The 20,720-nt window shown below is 40.0% G+C and overlaps 1 protein-coding gene across 2 annotated transcripts in view; it reads right to left on the reverse strand.

Annotated features, from left to right (window-relative positions):
* Positions 1 to 239: 239 nt before the first annotated feature.
* The window catches only part of LOC132149230 (protein phosphatase 1 regulatory subunit 29-like), a 97,339-nt gene continuing 76,858 nt past the window's right edge, over positions 240 to 20,720 (reverse strand). For both annotated transcript variants that reach the window (XM_059558276.1, XM_059558275.1), the window contains one exon: positions 240 to 3,856. In XM_059558276.1, coding sequence (XP_059414259.1) covers positions 890 to 3,586 — 2,697 coding nt within the window. In that variant the 5' untranslated portion in view covers positions 3,587 to 3,856 and the 3' untranslated portion in view covers positions 240 to 889. The remainder of the gene's footprint in view (positions 3,857 to 20,720) is intronic.

The following is a 20,720-nucleotide window of genomic DNA, read 5'->3' on the forward strand; positions in this document are numbered from 1 at the left end:
CATGCTGTGATACAGGTGACAAGGTAACCTCTGATTAGGAAATGCTACTAATAATGCATCAGTGATGAGAGAGGTACAGAGCTATGTCTGTTTAATCTCAAACACATATTTTCACATTTTCCACAGACCCTAGTAAATCTACAGTATTTTCTCTAGCACTCCTTGCACTATTTATGTCATCCTGCTCAGCACAGCAAGCAGCTGCTATACATGGCTGCTATTTCAAAGCTCCCCAGGGAGAATTTTCTGTTTCATTTTTTTTAATCTTTTCCTCCACTCCATTCCTTTATTTTCTCACATGAGTAGTGCTATTGAAATGTAAATTTGGTTGCCCTGTGTATAGTCTCTACAATATGGAAGGGGTAAACTGCTTTTGACAGGTTTGTAGAAAATCAGTGCATCATTTTGTTCTACTAAAACACACACTCATACACATTCCCATCTAACAAATGAATGAGATTTTTTTTTTTTTAGTGGGAGTATAAACAGAGATTCTGTCTCAGGCTGAATGAGGACTCAGGTTACAAAGGTCTCACCATTGATATGAATGATGAACACACAGATGAATGCTGAGTAAAATACAATAATTTCAATTATTGACAAATGATAAGCCCATCTGCCCTTTTTTTACCGAGTATGACAATTGTCAGCCTCTCAGGTAATATCTCTGAATGTTATCTTATGTATATATTGTATCCTTAGGCCCTTTTACTCTCTTTTTGGCCCACTGTACAAAAACAGATTAAAGTAACTTGTCCTCAAACCATGACAAACTTGGCTACGCTTTGCACATTGCAGCCTTAACCCGATTTCTTTACTACAGTCGCTCTCTCCTGGTCTATCAGGCAGTGAAGGAGACTTGCGCTGTGTTTCCACGCTGTCGCATAGATTACAGCTTTTGCTGTGCTGACACACCCTTCCAGTAGTCAAGGATGTCATGCAAGTCCTCCCCCTTGGCAAACTGGACCTTTTTGCGCAAGGCATTTCCAGCTGTTACATAACAGGACTCCTCATGTGGACCCTTTCTGTGGGGACGGAAGCGCTCCCAGATGCGCAAGGTGCTTTCAGAAGAGTACTCTGGACTCGAGGAGTAGCCAGAGTAATTGTGGTGACGGGGAGAGAGCTGAGAGTAGGAAGCAGCGTCTCTCTTGGTGCATGACAGAGGCTTGAGAAAAGAGACCCTTTGGGCTGGGGAGTCATGAGAGCCCTCATAGTAAAGGGCAGGGACTGAGTGACGATGTTCTGCACAGTGGTAGTCTGGGTGCACCTCCAGGTGCTGCTGAAGGCCCATCCCATCTACAGTACCACCATCAATGCTACAGCCACCACCTCCACCACTACCTACTAAAGGGAGCCTCTCCAGGGGCTCACCACACCCCAATGGGCTGCCCTTGTCTGGATACTGGCAAGGATCTGGGCTGCGAGGTTCTGGAACATCTAGGCTGTAAACGCGACCTTTCCCACTAGAAGGGCGGCAGTGCCTCTTGGAAGAAGAGACAATGACAGCTGCATCGGCACTCATCTGTCTTTGTATAGGCCTAACTGCAGAAGCTGGGGGAGGTGGACGGTATGGTGGTGACACAAAGCCACCCCCTGTGATCCCAGGTCTCTCGGACAGAGGAGCTGTGAAGGGACGAGGGGGTGGAGGAGGAATTTTTGGGGAAGGAAGGACTTGGCAGGTATCGTTGACACTAGTAGAAATGGGAATCAGTCCTCTGGTCAGAGAGGAGGTACAGGTAGGTGGGGGTGAGGTGGGACCACTTGCTGTGGTGGAAACAGATGTTGCAACAGAGTCCAGCTTAAGTGCATCAATGCAGTTGTTAATTATCTGGTTGACCTTGTCAACCTCCATTGCAATTGTTGAAATCTCAGATGCCGATCCACGGCCATCATCATCTGAATCGTCACACAAGTCACTTCCATCATCTCCACTGAGATCTTCCTCCCGAACACCATGTAACATAGCTCCATCTCTCCCCCTTTCATCTCCTCCTACAGAGGTCCTAATATCCATATAGTTGCCCTTAGTGACCATGGCCTCGGAGAAGGCAGTTGCCATCTTTTCTACTTGAGGAATGGAGGACAGACGTGAGGAACTAGTGTTAGCAGAACCATGGCCAAGCATGGCAGAGCTGGATGAGGAGGACATGGGTAATTTGCCATGGTGATGCTGATGGTGGCTTTGCTCATGGAGTTTCTGGATAGCTGTGGGGTCATTTGCAACTGCCGCTGCCACCTCTGGTCCATATCGCATTTCCAGAATGGTCTTCTTCACACAAATTGATTTTTCTTTCTCTTCTTTTCTGCGACGTCTTCGCAAGCAGTAGTAGACAAACCCGAGAATAATGAGCATTCCAAAGAGGCAACCAACAATGGTCATGATGTAGTGGGTGGTCGTGGAGGGTGGAGGCATCAAGTCATCTGGATTTGGAGCTCTGGTAGAAAAGTATAAACAAGTGTGGTTGTAGCGCTGTGAATTGCGTATTGATGCCACGCAGAAAGTGTAGTTGGTGTTTGGTTTGAGCTTATTAAGGGTGATCATTTCCTTTTTATTCTTCAAGTTCCTCACAACTGACACAAAGCTCTGATTGTATTGTACCAGGATGTACATCTTGCTGTATGGCTTTGGAATCTGGATAAGAAGGGACGCAGAGGAAAGAGACACATGATGCAGTTTGATGCTGGGACTAAATGCATTCTCAGATGAGGAGGAAGTTGTGGGCTGGTGGTATGGTCCAAAGTGTTCAAACATGTCAGGACCCATGCCTGAAGAATCAGGATCAGGTGGAAGAGATGTCATTCCTGGAATCCGCACCCCGTCCCGGCACACAGAGGAAAGAATGTAACGAGCACTCCGTCCGTGCCCAGCCAATGTAAGCAATGGATAGCCAAACAACTCCCGTGGGGTCTCGCATTGAAGTCGATCATAGGTGTGTGTGACATTGTTGAAGACCTCTAACCAGGTGAGGAAGCTATAGAGCTCACAGCCGCAGTGGAAAGGGTTTCCCGCAAGCTCACATCCCATGAGCCTGCCCAACACATTGAAAGTAGATGGGTCTAGTCGGGCTAGCTTGTTCGATGACAGGTCGAGGATGCTGAGGCTGGGGCACTCCCAGAATGCATTGGTGGCAATGACTTCTATGAGATTGTGCTGCAAGAAAAGACATTGCATGCGTCCCAGACCTCGCAACATACCTTCAGTCAGGTTGGTTAACTTGTTATATCCAAGTTGCAAAACATGTAGATTTGCTTGGCTTGCAAAAGCACCATCTTCGATGTATGAGATCTCATTCTTGGTGAGGTTGAGGTCAGTCAGATTTGTGAAGCGACTCAAGGAGGTGAAAAAAATAGCTCTGATCTTGTTCTCATTAAGTCGCAAGTCATGTACTGTGTTGTTGATGTGCTGTGGGATTGTCTCATATGGTGGCTGGTTCTGGCTGCAAATGGCCAACCACACATAACCTTTATCCCCCTCGATGAGCCAGCAGTCACCTCTGACCAATGATGGTGGGCATAAGAGCATGAAAAAGGGAAGGAAAAGGACGGTGGTACAGGAAGGACTGAAGGCCGTCAATACACTCATCATGATGGGAGTGGAGAGGAAGGGGATGTTTTAAAATAACGGAAAACAAGGTTGGATTCTTATGGGAGTTTTCTATTGAGAGTACAGAAAATATCTTTCACAAATGCAAAAACAAATGGATTTCCTTTTGGGCTGTCAAAGATGTTGACTTGTCATGGTTTCTTGCAGAGTCCCCATATTTGCTCATATCCAGTATAGGAGAGTTAGTGCCTGATACATTTTTCACACCAATCTTGACTTGAAGGACAATTGCTGGAATCTTCCCTGATGAATCTGTAAAATAAAACAAAGACAATACATATGAGCTTAATTTAACAGGAAAATATAAAAGTATAAAACATAAAAAGTCTACAAATACAAAATGTAATAATATTGTATTTAATCTTATTTAAAATCAAACAAACAACAAACACAAACAAACAAATAAAAATATTCAACATAACTATTTAAAAAAAAATCTACAAATGATTTATAAAATCAAATTTGAAAACACCTTATTTGGTTATCACTATACAAACATATGAGTCATAAAAATGACCCAATAACATCCCATAATGGATTCTGCACAATAATTAAAGACAATACAAAAACCCTTTGAGTATCTCAAATCTTATCTATGCATCCCACATGGAAAGAACCTATATGAGGATATATGCGCATATATGAAACCTATATGCAGTTTATATGCACATATATGATAATATATATGCTGCATATATGCTTATATATGCCACATATAGGCAAAATTGAGGTGCATATATGTGCATATAGAGGCCATATAGGTCTCCTGTATTGCTCCTTTATATCCACATATAAGCACTATACACACAAGATGTCTTCTATATAGCTCATTGCAGGATCTAGTCATTCTGTAGTCACTTTGGCAACTGTCATACATGATGCCTAGCTCATATTTTCTATTATCAAGGCAATAACTAAGAACTAACTAAAAAAAAAAATGCAAGAATTATGTATGTGCGAACATGTGAAATTGGTATCACGTGTATTTGGCATGTTATGGAATAATTTAACTATGGCAATTAAGTGAAAGGAGATGGAAAGCTATGATGTCTACACATTTCCCTGAATAATTTACAAGGTCAATTCTTTCTTTTATGAAGATAGTGGAAAAATGTATAACAAAATGGTTTGTCGTTTCTTTATTTTATCTTGTAATACTTTATTTGTTCTTAAGTAAATAAATAATGTACATTTCTACATTTTGGGCTTTTATTTATGTTGCCTAGCAGCTATGGATTTGAATCCATACTTTTACTAATATATAAACATAGGTGAACATATAGGTGCATATAAATGTGAATATATGCACACATATATACATGCATATATGTACCTATATAGGTATATGTATGCACGTATATATGTGCATATATGTACATATGTAAATATAATATAGGAAAATGGCCAATTTTATATATGTCACATATATTAAAAACCTATATCAAAACCTATATTAAAACATATAGTATATGTTTATACAGGTTATTTCCATGTGGGATGCTTTAGTTCAAACATTTAATTGGTCCATATTTTCATTATAGCTAATGATGAGATAGCACAAGCGATTAAACAAGTTGGCACAAATTCATGAATTTGTGTATATGTGCTTAGTTGTTGCAGGAATCTCTTGTATAAAATCAGAAACACTCCCTATGTAAAACCAGGGAGACCCACTTCCATTTGGACCATTTCACAACAAATAATTAATTAGATGTAAGAACAAATAGTGCCCTACCCTTGGATTTAATCGTCTAAATCATTAGAACAGTAGTAAATGAGTGCACTGGCTTTCAAGAATAGGGCTCATTCATCTCACCCTGCCACCTATCAGTCAGGCCTCCATACAGACAGCGAGAGGGGATCATGATATGACAAACATCATTAATCATCCACCCATGCAAGGCTTCCCATTTCAGGAGTACTGTATGTCATAGAAGAAAATGTATGTAGAGAAATAGGGGATTAAAATGCTTTTGCATTGTGCCAGGAGCCATCCTCCTCTGAATGCAATGGAAAATGGAACACATATGCACAGACTCCAATCTGCCCCTCAATCCAGATGAGCCTAACAGTAGCTTTAATTCTTATGTTCTAGCCACGAGTAACATAGGTAAACACTCAAGTTACAGTTACAAGAATATAGTTTAATCCTAGGATTATATATCCTCTGGAAAAAAATGCATGGTTTCTCTCAGACAACAATCTACAGTGGCCTCAAGTATTAGCTCTATGTTATAAAAAAGTTTGTAGCAAGTCCTAGTAACCAATCTATCTCCACTATGAAGGCCAAGGTTGTTAAACCCTTCTGTGACACAGATAAAATTCCCTCTTTTTCTTCTACTACTTTCCCTCATTGTATTTTCTCTCAGTCTCTTTATCTTTTGCACCCACTATGTTTTATCATTTCTTACTGTCGCTCAGTTAATTGTACAAAAGCTTACTTTGCTTAAACTGAATGAAAATGTTTGCTAATCTGCATTGAAACGTGCCCTGAGTATAATTAGAGATCATCTGCTATTGTTTTTATATCACTACCGAATCCCACACTGCAAAATATGAATGAAACAAGAACAATGACAGTTTCAGTGAAACATGCAATCACAAAACAGTCCTATTAAGAGGCTACCAGGCAACATTTGCAGTCTGATCATGCCTAAATCGCGATGCCCCTCCACCTTATCTCAGTGTTCCTCTCTTTCTCACTCTCACTTTCTTCCTCAGCCCACCAGAGATGTGATCTGGTTTGGTGCTCCACATAGTGAGGCCCAAAGGAAGCTTTAATTAGGGCTGGGACTAAGGCAAGGGGGTGCATCCCGATGAGAGAGCAGTCTCTATGTGTGAGAGCGAGACCAGCTAAAATAAATGAAGAATTATAACAACCTCAGTGGGATAGAAATCGTTTGTTTGTTTTGTGACTCAATACCTTTACACCATGAGATATTGACTGATTGTACACAAAGCGTTTGCTCTCCTGCTTTCATTAATTTGGTACAGTCGTCAGAGCTACATACAGATTGGCACCTGGTCTAAACTTGGAATGTGCTCTCGTTATGATTGCCGATTAGTAATTGGTGTCTCTCCAAGACTATTACCTAATTAGTTATGATGATATTCCTCTAAATCTAAATGACATCTGTGTACACAGAAAGGGGCCTACATTTACAGTAAGTACAGGTGAATAAATTTGATATTGGCAGTGTTTAAGTATATTAAGTTTCTCTTTATCCCCCTTAATCTTTCCGTCTGCCAACCTATTCTTTTAGTAAATCCTAACAGGTCCTGAGTGGGAGGTTTGCTACATGAAAGTGTAAGAAGTCTCATTTCAGATTGGTGTGTATGTGACCATATGTCCCATGATCACATGTGATATTATGAGACATACCAACACACAAGAGCGTTTGATAATATGTGCACTACGTAGGCGCAGAACAACACACATCGCCACAGTTCTGCTTTGTGTGGTGGTATTGGCTAAATCTGAAATCCCCAGAGAACATCTATATTAACATGCATTATATACTTGTAGCAGACAATCTGGCAGTCGCACTATATGTTTCAGATGTGTTTTAACTTTTCCAAAGACTCAAGTGCAAATATCTTTTGTTTTAAAGAACATGTATATGAGAAATATTGGGTGAGAAATGTGAGGAGGAGGAGAAGCAAAGAAAACAAGAGCTTATTTAAAGATTTGACAATGGTTTATGCTTCATGAGGTCTGTAGCGTTGGTGGGAGAGTATCTCTTGATGACTTCTAAGAGTTGGAGAAGGGTTACGGCACCGTAACTCTGATGGAGCCTCGCCCTCATTGCTGCTGACTAGAATGGCACTGAGACCAGCTGTTATATGGACAGCACATCACCATGGTCTCACTGTCTCCACTGACAGGTATCTGGGACAGTGTTGACATTGATGCAAGGGAGCAGGCTGGCCATGCTTTCCCGTATTTGGAGGAAATGTCAGGCAGTGTAAAGTGATGTGAGGCAATATGAGGTGGTGAAAAGTGATATGAGTCGATTTGAAGCAGCATGAGGCGATACTTTACTAGGTGGTCTGAAGCAATGTGAGCTGATACGGAGCAGTTTTAAGCAATGTCAGGTGGCGTAACTTTGACACAGTCTAAAGAAATGTGAGCCACATGTACGTTCACTTGCACTTTAAATCAGACTAAAGCAATAATTTATCCTGTAACTAAATGTCCTGTATTTAGTCAGACAGAAATCGTACCTGTCTGTTTTTTGAAGAAGAAAAAGAAAAACCTATATAATGTAATTGACCTAGACCTACATAATGCAATTGTATTTCAGTTTTAGACTGAATTTATATATATATATAAATGTTAATTGGACAACAGTTGGCCTTGCTGTTGTGCACTTGCTCTGAAAGACAACATATTTCATTTCATACTTTCAATGTGAAAATATATTACAAAAAGTAAAAAAAAAATGTTCAGTATTTTTTTTTTAAGAAAAAAAAACGCAGCAGAACTGTTTTCAGTATTGATAATACGAATTGTTACTTGAGCATCAAATCAGAATTGGAATGATTTCTGAAAAATCACGTGGCACTGAAGACTAAAGTAATGGCCACTGAATAAATTACATTAAATTACATTTTAAAATGTATTCAAATAGAAAACAGTTAAATATAAATTGTACAAATTTCACTGTATTACTGTTTTTACTGTTTTGAGCAAAGAAATGCAGCCTTGATGAGCATAAGGTAGTTCTTTCAAAACCATTAAAAAAAATTCAGACCCCAAAAGTTTAAAATACTATATATACATTCAAATGTATTAAGAGACATATGGAAAATATTTCATTATAAATATGTCATGTATGCTTGAACAAACAGATGCAGACTGAAGCTCATCTACACAAAAACCTTCTATAACTCTATTACTACCATGCATATAAACATTGTGAAACTAATAAAAGTAAGTTTAAAGCAATGTGAAGCAGTGTGGCTTGATACAAGCCTTTTTGAAGCAATGTGAGGTGATGAGAAGCAGTCTGAAGCAAAGTAAGGGTTATAGAGAAGTAATGTAAGGTGGTATGAAGCAATGCGAGGCAACTTGAGGCAGAGAAACATGATGTGAGACAGTCTGAATCAATCGATGTGAGGCATGTAAGGTGATCTGAGATTGTGAGAGGTGGCTTGATTCATCAGGTTTGTTTGTCTGCTGTGAGCCAGAGCTCAGCCAATACTGCTTAACATCTGCAGCAGGAGCCATGCCAAGCCTCTAACAAACCCACAGGGAGCATATGTTTGTATACCACACACCTGCTGTTGCAGTAGAATCACACAACATCACTGTACTTAGACTTTAGAAATGTCTGTGTATAGACACATGTACACACTGTGTTTAGTCCATGGGGATGATTAGTAGTCATTATGAGATTGGCACCTGTATGGAAGAGTAACAGTATGTATGAAAAAGATGTGCGTGATAAGTCTGTGCTAGTGTTTTTGTGAGTAGGGTAAGATCTGTCAGCGAGTAAACTGTACATTTTAATTGTCAAATGTCAAAACCGTATCTAGAGCTACACAGTCCATGATGCATTGTTAATGGCATGATTTAAATTATTTGTCAAAAAATTAACTGTGCCTTAATTAAAAAAGGTGGTGGTGTAGGTTTTTGGTGTATTTATTTTTTAACCTCTATTATATGTGTATGCCTTTAGCAAAACTTAGGACTGTCTATCCAAAGATTCTGTCATCATAAAGAAGATATTTTGAAGAATGTTGGTCTCTAAACAGCTTTGGTTCCAAATGACTTCCAATGTATATTTGTCTGTACAATGGAAGTCAATGAGAACCAAAACTGTTTTTATGTTCCTCAAAAGAAATAGGTCACACCAGTTTGGAGTGTCTTGTATGTGTAAATTATGACATAAAAGTGGCACAGTTTACCCACACTCCCTTAATCTGAGAAGGACAAGTTCAGTAGGCTGACCGCCACCCCGTGACCACGAGTCTTTCAGTTAATGCTTGTACCTTCCCCAGAGACAAAGTGAAGGACAGACTGAGAAACAGCCAAGAAAGCAAGTCTGAGAGTGTGAAAAGCTGCCCAGCCTCTGAACTGTGAGTGATGTTCAGACTGTGTAAGTCAACTTCATCCTTCCCGTGGGGAATGCGTTCTGTTCAAGACTTAACGTGCTAACAGGCAACACTTTGATAAACAGACACAACCCTTTTCTTTGGCTTTGTCAGTGCCACATATACTACTGGAAACACTCTCGCATACCAACATATACACACAAGGCCTCCCGCAGTAACATGGCGAGGCACAATGCTGATCTTTCCAGCAGGGAGGTCTGTGCTCTCTTCTCCAATTAGAGCAGATCGATCCCTGTAAATTGTGATTTTGTATGGTCCACTGCAGCATGTTTATGTTTGGCCCCTAGTATTTAGTGTGCATGTATATATGTGTGATTGTAAAACAATAAGTAGTTTCTTTTAGAAATCCTGGCCCTGAGTAAGTGTTCATATAATCGTGAAAGGTTTTACTGTTTAAGCTGTAGTTGAGGACATTCTGTGCATGATTCTGTAATATGAATGCTGCTCAAAAGCAAGGGAAACTTTCTCTGTGTTAAATCTAGCATTCCTGGAGCTCAAATAGTACTGCATTGTGTTTACCACATCAAGATCAAAGGTTTAATTCCCAGACATGAACTCTTAAAATGTATAACTTAAATACAACATAAAATGCTTTGGATAAAAGTGTATGTCACATACATGTAAATGTGGGGGGTTTAGCTGACTGATGCCTTTCAAGTGTCATTGGAATAAAAGGTCTAATTCATCTCTCCAGGCTAAACTAGACTCAAAAGAGTTGATCTTGAATGTAGTATTTGGATCTTTCATAATTAAAGTGCAAAAGTAACCACCCAGAAGTTTTGGTGCTAGGAGTATTCCTAAAAAATGAATAAAATCATGTAAAGTTTTAAGCTGCAACCCCACAGCCCTAACATAAATCACTACATTACAAACTTTGAAGTAAATAAAATATAATAAATAAAAAAACAACATCAAGAAAAGAAAAGGCAGGAACGAGCGGCAAAGCTTAACACATTTTGACTTTATCAGTTTCAAAGTATATATATATTTATTTCACACTTGTCTAGTACAAATATGTGGCTTTGCTTGATAATTAATTACATAATTTGACAAACACATTGCAATCATTGCCCCTTGCTTAGGACGGCCCTGATCACAACATAGTTTAAAACAACGTGGGCAAATAAATGAAGAAACACATTCAGAAAACCACAGAGATGAACTCAACACTCCCCTCCCTCTACACACAGCTCTCACAGAACAGGAGACACATAAACAAGGCAAAATGCTTTACATTTCAAATATTTCAACAATATGTATTACAACTAACCCTGTGTTAGTTTGTGCCCTGCACACCCCATAAGACATTGTTTTTGACAATAAAAAACTACTGATAAGTATTAATAAAACGTAATTTGATTAAATATTTAATATAATATCTTTTATATTTATTGAAAAATAATTTAAATAAAAATATATAAAAAGTTTGATTTGAGAATGCAGAGAGACACAATTTCATCCTATGCAATACGTTATAGAAGTGGGTGGTCATTCTATGTTCATCATGATTTTTTTTGCCACGATCCTCTGATTGGTGAATGTTTATCTTTCAGGATCCATGTGCAGTGTAGTTCATTACCTGGAATTTTAGATATATATAAAAATTGCATGATGCCCCTGGCTGAAATGAAGTAACACTTCTACACTTGATCATCTGTGGCTGCAGTCAACATGCATGGCTAACCAAGCAGACTGATGCAGCTGAGCACTAAACCATGTCTATCTCCCGCAGTGTGGGGCTGTTCATGGGACAGCCACCCATTCTGTTGAGACAGCCCCTTCTGTGGATAGGTTTGGTCTAGCAGGGGAATCCAGACGCCAGGGATCAGACCGGGGCAGCACTTTCTGCGCCACGGGAGAGGAGGAAGAGAGCAGATAAGGAAAGGAAATGAGGTCTACATGCCCCATCATGCCTCACTAAAGGACGGAGCTGTGTGACCCAGTTCCCAGTGTCTCAGGTGTCCACAGAGAGAGAGAGAGAGAGAGAAAGAGAGAGAGAGAAAGAGAGAGAGAGAGAGAGAGAAAGAGAGAGAGAGAGAGAGAGAGAGACGAGGAATGTCCCAAATCCTGCATTTAACCACACCAGAGAGTATTTAGCATACATTCCTGCCCTTCACCGACACTTCATGACACATAAGCCGTGTGCTCCTGCCTGTAACTTTACTGTCTAACACACAGTGACGCGCACTTCACACACTAACTCACAGCTTTCAGATCTTAAACTTTGCATTTCCACTCTGTAGGGTAGTATTTAACTCTTTTCATGAACTGATATAACCTGAAACAAAGTACTCATACTGATGGTTTATATAATTCATCCCAATTCTTTTACATTTCAAACTCTTTTTTTTCTACAACTATTGAATAATGGTGCACATTTAATGCCAATTTCATTGAAAATCTCTGTCTTGAAAGTCTGAGTCGTGGCCTAGGGGTCAGGTGCTAATGTGGGTGCTGCGGTTCATGTTAAACACACATAATTTGCTGATACAGTTGACCCCATCATTTTTTGCTGTATTTATCAATAAAAGTGGCAAAAGACTTCAAATAAAATTCAAAAAGCAGGTCTTGATCAGTGTCTGTGGTATAACTCAGCAGTCTAATAGCACTTGTCGACTTAAAAATGATTGAGACAGCAATCAAATCAAAGAAGGCAGGTTTTACTGTTAAGATATATAGAAATAGTTCAAATGCATTCTGTTTATTTTACTACTATATGCCCTTTTTATCCACTTACTCAAAAAACATCCATTCAATGTTTAAGTTATAGTTCATGCAAAAATAAAAATTCTGTCATTGTTCCAAAACTGACTGACTTTCCTCCACTGAACACAACAAGAGAAGTTCAGCAAGATGTCCAAGCTGCTCTTTTCCATAGATGTCGTTGAGCATCTTGTCACCTCAGTTTTTGTGGCACCAGAGTGATATCTCTGATTGGCTGTTCAGTGTTAGTGAATCAGGGCACAAGAAGAAAAGGGAAAGTGATGATATTGAGCAAATGACTAAGTCAAGAGCATTTCAGTACACGGATATTTATATAATGACATGAGCTGAAATGAAGAAACTGATCAACACTATTTATATTCAAAATTATAAGTGACCTCTGCTTTGTATACAGTTTATATATCATTGTATATCATAATTTCTTCTCACATTGGTGCAGAACAACAGGCTTGTTAGCCATTGGCTTTAGTCTTCGCAGTGTGATCAAGTTTTTTAGTCCAGGTGCAAGATCTTAGTTGTCGCTAGTTCAGTTTGGCATGTCACATCCTTTACATTTGATGGTCAAAGCAGCTTGGACACTAAATTTCTCCTTTCCGTTTCCACAGAAGAAAGCAAGTCAAATGGGTTTGGAACAAGTCAGTGATGACCGATTTTTCCTTTTTAGGGGAACTATGGCTTTAGTTGAGATGAACAAGAAGACTCTGGGGTCTACCGTTCAGCACAGCTTGAGCTGAAAGCTGCCACCGATGTGCATATGTACATTCCCTGAGAGCATACATGGCATTTTCTCATAAATCTGCTTGTGTGTTTCTAAGGGTTTGTGTGCTGATATCTTTAACTGTGTGTACCTGCGTGGTTGGATTGGCTTGTCTTGTTAGCCGTGAAGGGGTATGACAGGGTTAGGACATGCAGCTGCCTTGCTGTCTGAGGCTCTGTCGCAGAAAAGGAGACTATATGTCACTGTCAGGACAGCCTGGCTGCTCTTCACATGGTGCTGCCAACCAAACATGCAACATATCCATAAAAAAAGCATCCAAACCATTATAAACCTCACATTAGACACTCTTAATATGACTAAAAGATCATAGTGGGCATGTTACTGTACTGCAATGCACCAGTGCACCAGTGCATTAAATCGTTGTATATACAGTATGTGGCACTACACGGATAATTATACACATTGCATTGTCTTTAAGGGAGGCTTGTCAAGTGAATATCCTGCAATTAAAAGTATGTATGTTATAAAAAAAAAAAAGAAGTTCATGTAAATGAGCACTTGCATTGAAAACAGGACCATGAATTAAACTTTATAATGCAACTCACAGAGGCCTTGTTGTTTCTTTAAGTCTTATTTTTAACATACTCAGAAGTGTCAGATGTAGCACCGTCCATTTATCCTACTACAGTATTTTATGTACTGGATAGTAATCATTACATTTAACAAAATGCAATAGCAGTGACAAAAACCTGCATGCAACTTTGTACATATAACTTGGTTACAGTGCTTTTTTTTTTTTTTTTTTTTTACTATTATTTATATATATTACAGTATTTTTTTAACATTTTAATAATTCATTAAGTCATTTTAATCTTTTTATATTTGTTAAGCTTAAATTTTTTTTTCTGGGTTTAGAAATTCTACTATTTACACTTGTTTCAGTCAGTTGCCAATGCCACATTTTTTCATTTTCTTTGAAAATTTGTTCTAATATTTATCTATTAAGCATTTTATTTATTTTTCCTTTTAATAGTTCAATTAACAAATCAAAAACCTTTTCGCATATAAATAATCTGAAATGTTTAAGCAGAGATTAGCTGATGATGTTATTTGAACTGAGGAGAACATTTATATAGTGTGAAGTACTAACACTGGCACTGATGATAAGGATTTCTGTGTGGCTTTAGCCATTTGGGTCAGAATGGTCCCTAAAAGAGCCCAAAGGCTCATAGCTGATTAAATTTGCTGAAAAGTGCTGTGAAAATCTATTATTTTAATAACAGCTCTCTCCTGGTGCACAGTTACATCTGCTCAAAGTGGACTGAATTCCTGCAGGAATGGCCATTAGACAGACAGGTTAAAACGCAGTATCTTTTATAAGTCATATAATGTTCCAGAGAATTAAATGGAAAGAAGCTGAGTTCTTAGAAGTTGCAAGAGAGAGAGATTCCATTATCATTCTTTATGATTATTATTGTTCTTTCTTGCCTTTTTCATTATTTACTGTTCTTCACTCTTTTCAATCTATTGTCTGCAGCTAATCTGTTTCAGCTTCGGCAATACAAATTGAATTGTGGGCGATAGAGAGAGAAAGAGTGAGAAAGGCAGTTTGAATGATAGAGGAAAGATGATAGATCCCCCACCCATCATCCTTTGCTTCACTAAGTGATTACTGACCAAGAATGCTAAAGAGGAACGAAAGGGTGAGTCACTGCTCTTGTCTACTAAAGCACACAAATATGAGATAACACACACACTTACTAATACACTCACATGCTGGGATTGCTGACAGGTTCCCCCTACACTGCTGAAATATTGGGAAAGCTATGAGGAAGTACAGTCATTTGTCATGATTCGAGTCAGTTCGGTAGCTCGTAGTCAATATACCGCAGTGCGGCCAAATACATACAGTATATGTTATTTGTGACTTCATTAATATTATATACAATACTGTTAAAAAATTTGGGTTGGTAAGATTTTTTTAAAATAAGTCACCAAGGCTGCATTTACTTCAAAAATACGGTAAAAAAAGTAATATTGAGTAATAAAATAACTGTTCTGCTTTAACATAATTAAAAATGGAATTTATTCTTGTGATGCAAAGCTGAATTTTCAGCAGCCATTACTCCATAACTTAAGTCGTACATGATCCTTCAGAAATCAATCTAATATGCTCATTTGGTGCTCAAGGAACATTTCAATGTTTAAAACAGTTGCTGCTTCGCACTACTTTTGTTGAAAATGTGATCATTTTTTTCACTAGGAATCTTTGATAAATAGAATGGTCAGAAGAACAGCGGTGTTTTTTTTTTTTGCAACATTGTAAAAATGCTGCATCATCATATTTGACTATTTTAATGTGTCCTTGCAGAATAAAAGTACTACTTTTTTTTTTTTTTTTTTTTAAAGTCATACTGTCTTCAAACTTTTTCAAGGTAGTGTGTAACACATAATTACACAATACTTTTAAAAAGTTTGGGGTTGTAAAGATTTATACAATATAAGATACACATGCACATACATGTAAAGTGCAAAAGAGGTCCACAGTACACTAAAACTGCTTGATGAGATTTCATTAATAACCTTCCAAAAACTTCAGACCATGCCTGACAAGTCACCAAATTTATATTTTATTCTCAAAACTATTTGCCTGTAATGAGTAACAAGAGTATCAAAGCAACACATATTGATCAACATTGAACTTGGTGTCTCTGGAAGCAGATCAAAAGGTTGCAGGTTCAAACCTACAGTGATTGATTAAAGAGCTATCACCACTAAACCCTTAAATTACATTTATAATCTCTTGCCATTGGTTTATTCTAATGAAATTCAAAATCGATTAAAGTTTTCCAGCAATCCTTTGACAAATATAAAATATATTTATAATATAATATAATATAATATAATATAATATAATATAATATAATATAATATAATATAATATAATATAATATAATATAATATAATATAATATAATATAATATAATATAATATAATATAATTGTCAGGATTATGGACCTGTTTTGCGCCTGTTTCTGTTCCAGTTTCTCCTTATTTGGTAATGTTACTGTCCTTGTTAAGTTTGTTTATGATCCTATGCCCCTTTGTTTCCCCAATTATCCTTTGTATTTTAGTCTCTGCCTTTGCATTCAGTGTTTGTCAGGTCTACTTGTTTTCTATGTGTGTTGCTCAAGCTCCTGTTGTGGATTATTCCCAGTGTTTCCTTAATTAATTGAAGACTTTTAAACATTTCCTCGTGCCTCCAGCGTGCTCCCTGAACAGTGTAGAATGACAGGAGACCCAACCAAAACTGTTACCTCCGTGTCTACCCTCCGTTTTTGTTTCTTCGTTTTAACGGACCCCGCTTATCGTCAGTTCAGAGCAGGATCTTGCCAGTACCACTCCCGACCCAGAGCCCAGTCCACCATCTCCCTGTGGTGTGGAACATCAGCCCGAGCCCACCGATGACGGAGAGCCCATTCCCATGGCGATCCACAAGCCAGCCCAAAGCTGAGCGACTGAGCAGAGGATCGCACAACATAGAGCTCAACCCATCAGACCAAGTGCGAAAGCTGTCAACAGTGCCCACCCCGAAGGAGCAAGCCGTGGACAGTGAGAGCGCAGAGTGGAGCTCCCCCCATTACACCATAGCTGAGGGTGAGCTTATAGTAAAATATAATTATTAGGGGTGTAACGGTACGTGTATTCATACCGGACCGTTTCGATATAGGGCTTTCGGTACGGTGCACGTGTGTACCGAATGACCGAATGCAATATTTTGTGTCTGGAACATAGGTACATTTTTCGTGTTTCCAAACGAACATATTAAGTGGCGGAAGTCTCCGCGTTCAGCGCAAATCCCGCCCTGCAGCTGATTCTAAGGCCGGTGACACACTGGCTGCGTGGCGTGAGCCTGGCTTTTCTGCTGTGTGTCAGTTGCGTGACGGCTGCTTCGTGTTTTCTGTGTCTTTACACACCAGAATCGTGCCTGACGCGGCGCTGGCACGCTGCTGCGCTGCTGCGCTGCTGCTGCTGTAGGTGACATAGAGGGAGGTCGCCGAGGCTCCGACAGACCAGGATCTTGTCTTCACGACAACAATATCTATACTTCATGTTGAGCATAAATATAAAGCCTACTGATAAAGGACACCGTCAACAGTATTGACGGCAAAATAGACTATGTTTGACAGGTGCAATATCCCAGTGTGTCACCGGCCTAAGGTTTTCAAAAGGCATCACGCGAGTGTGAACTAGTGATGTCCGATTCGTGAACGAATCATTCAATTTAACCGGTGCTTCTTAGTGAACCGGTTGAACCAGTTCACCAAATCGAACTGAATCATTTGAAATGGTTCACGTCTATAATAAGCATTATTCCACAAAATACTTAAGATGTTAACTTTTTTAATGTGACTGACACTCCCTCTGAGTCAGAATAAACCAATATCCCGGAGTAATTCATGTACTTAAACAGTACACTGACTGAACTGCTGTGAAGACCGAACTAGGATGAACACCGAGCCGAGCCAGATAACGAACGAACACGCCCACTGCTGGAGCAGTTCTCGTTCTCGAGTCAAGAACCGGTTGCATCGGTTTTCGGATCACCAGTACACTGAACCGAAAATCGTTTCTGTCGGACGCGTCCGATTTGAGAACCGATGAGCTAATTCTCGTTCTCGAGTCAAGAACCGGTTGCATCGGTTTTCGGATCACCAGTACACTGAACTGAAAACAGTTTCTTTCGTACACGTCCGATTTGAGAACCGATGAACTGATGATACTGCTCATGCGTGTAATTTTTTAAAAGTATTTTGTTAAACATCGGAAAGTGTGATAAAATAACTATATTTTATTTAGCTTTTTTTTTTTTTTAGATGAATGTTTCTAATCTGTATATTGTAGATAATATATAGGCCAAAGGGGTTTTCAGGGAAGTTGGACAATAATTATGACTCTAAAGACTCTATGTTTAATAGGAATAAGGGATGATTTATGAAATATCTGTACTGTATTTATAGTTAATGATGACACATTCACAAATTGAGTTTGTAGTAAACAGAACATGAACACGAGTAGAGCAGCTGATGATACTGAACTGGAGCACGTGTCAGTTAGAGCGATTCTCGTTCTCGAGTCAAGAACGTAAGTTATGGCTATAACTATGGATCTATGAGACCGAATGATGACCGTCACCACGGTCTTACCTTGAATGACGCCATTCTGCTAGCTCTCCTCGAGACCTAATGTAAACAATGTCAGATGACTGACCCCTAGTGGTTGGTTCCCTATAAAACATCCGGATGAACCGAACACTTCCTCTTGCCTGGAACGCCTCAGTTCATCCCGAGTGACAAGAAATGGTGATGGTCATCATTCGGTCTCATAGATCCATAGTTATAGCCATAACTTACGATCTATTTCGACCTCACTCGGACCGTCACCACGGTCTTACCATGCCATCAAGGTCATGAGGGAATGTAAGCCTCTCCTTCTTAACATCCCTGCTTAGCGGCTGAGAGCAGAATTGTGGACCCAAGCGTAACTGGGTCCGCCACATTGACCCTGTAATACCGGGCAAAGGTACAAGGTGAGCTCCATGATGCCGCTGCACATATGTCCGTTAGTGCCACCCCCTTCAGTGCTGCCCATGATGTGGCCAGACTCCTAGTAGAATGAGCTACCAGGTTCCCTGGGACTGGTAAGCTCTGACTGGAGTATGTGTGTGCAATAGTGTCTACTATCCAATGTGATAGGTGCTGTTTCGAGGCTGGTTTTCCGATACTTTTCTTATCGAAACACAAAAACAACTGAGTGTGTAAATGTCGTAAAGACTGTGTCCGCTCAATGTATGTGCGAAGTGCTCGAACTGGACATAAGGTAGCAAGATCAAGTTCTGTACAAGAGAGATCAGGATCAGGTTGAAACGCTGCAAGTTCGATTACTTGATTGATCGTGCAAGTATTAAGAACTTTAGGCAGGAAAGCTGGGTTCGGCCAAAGAGAGACACCTGAATAGTTTGCTTTCCATCTCAGACAGTCTTCACTTACTGCTAAAGAATGTAACTCACCCACTCTCTTTGCTGAACAGATAGCAAGAAGAAAAACTGTTTTCCACATCAGTGATTTAAGATCCGCTTGGGCCAATGGTTCAAATGGGGCTATAGTCAATGACTGTAGAATCATGGGAAGATCCCAGGATGGTGAACTCAGCCTTTTTTCTGCATAGAGGCGACATGCACCTTTGAGAAATTGAGTAACCAACATGTGTTTACCAACTGATAAACCTTCCACAATACTGTGGAAATGAGAAATAGCCGCCACATAAACTCGTACTGTGTTGACTTTTCTAAAAGTGAGTCTAAAAGTGACTGAAGAAAGCATAAAATAGAATCAAGACCACAATCCATTCATGGGATCTAAGTTTTTGTCCTGACACCAGTTAGAGAACACACGCCACTTGCTCGAGTAGTTATCCCAAGTGGAAGGCGCTTTAGCATTGTTCATGGTTTTCCTTACTGCCTCCTCTAGCTGACAAGAGAGGGGCTCAGTAGGGGCCAAACCCAGAGTGGTAATGTGGCTGGGTTCGGGTGCCAGATCTGTCCCTCCACTTGAGAGAGAAGGTCTGTTCTGATTGGAAGTGGCCATGGATGGCCCTGTACCAGACGTAGGAGAAGTGGGAACCAATGTCTCTTTGGCCATTTCGGGGCGATCAGTAAGATCCTGCAACATCCAAGATCCACCCATTTGAGCACTTGAGGAATCAATGGTAGGGGAGGAAAAGCGTATAATAAACCTCCCGGCCACTCGTGAGACAGTGCATCCAGTCCCAAAGGCCCTCCTTGGCCGCTCAGAGAGAACCACATCTTGCAATGGGTTGTCTCGGCTGATGCAAACAGGTCGGTGTGGGCTCTTCCAAACCGGGTCCAAATAAGATGCACCACCTCCGGGTGTAATCACCATTCCCCCGGGAGAGGTCCAGTTCGGGAGAGGAGATTGGCTGCCCTGTTCACTTCTCCAGGTATGTAGATTGCCCTGAGAGAGGCAAGACTCGGGTGAGCCCAAAACAGAAGTCTCCTGGTTTCCTGGAGGCAGCGCAATGACCTGGTGCCTCCTTGGTGATTGATTGTGATAAACTGACGACATATTGTCGGTTCTTACAAGGACATGCCTGTCCTGTAGGAACAGAATCAAGTGTCTCAAAGACAGATAGATTGCTCTCAGCTCCAGCACATTGATGTGTTCCATGGTCCATGGGAACATCCATGAGCCTCTGACTGATCTTCCTTGCCAGACAGCCCCCCAACATTTCAGGGAAGCATCGGTTGTCACCACCATTCTCCTTGCTGGTATATTCCCCAGAGGAACACCTTGATCCAACCTGCTGCTTCTTATCCATGGACGTAGAGCCTGAACACATTTCTGTGTGACCTTCAACTTCACTCGCCTGTGTAATTTGGGGTGGAGTTGAAATTTGTTGATCCACCATTGCAATGGTCGTGCTTTGAGCAGTTCCAGAGGCACTACCTTTATTGCTGCCGATATCATCCCCAGAAAT

The sequence above is a fragment of the Carassius carassius genome, chromosome 9 (assembly GCF_963082965.1).
Source record: "Carassius carassius chromosome 9, fCarCar2.1, whole genome shotgun sequence".
Lineage (NCBI taxonomy): Eukaryota > Metazoa > Chordata > Actinopteri > Cypriniformes > Cyprinidae > Carassius > Carassius carassius.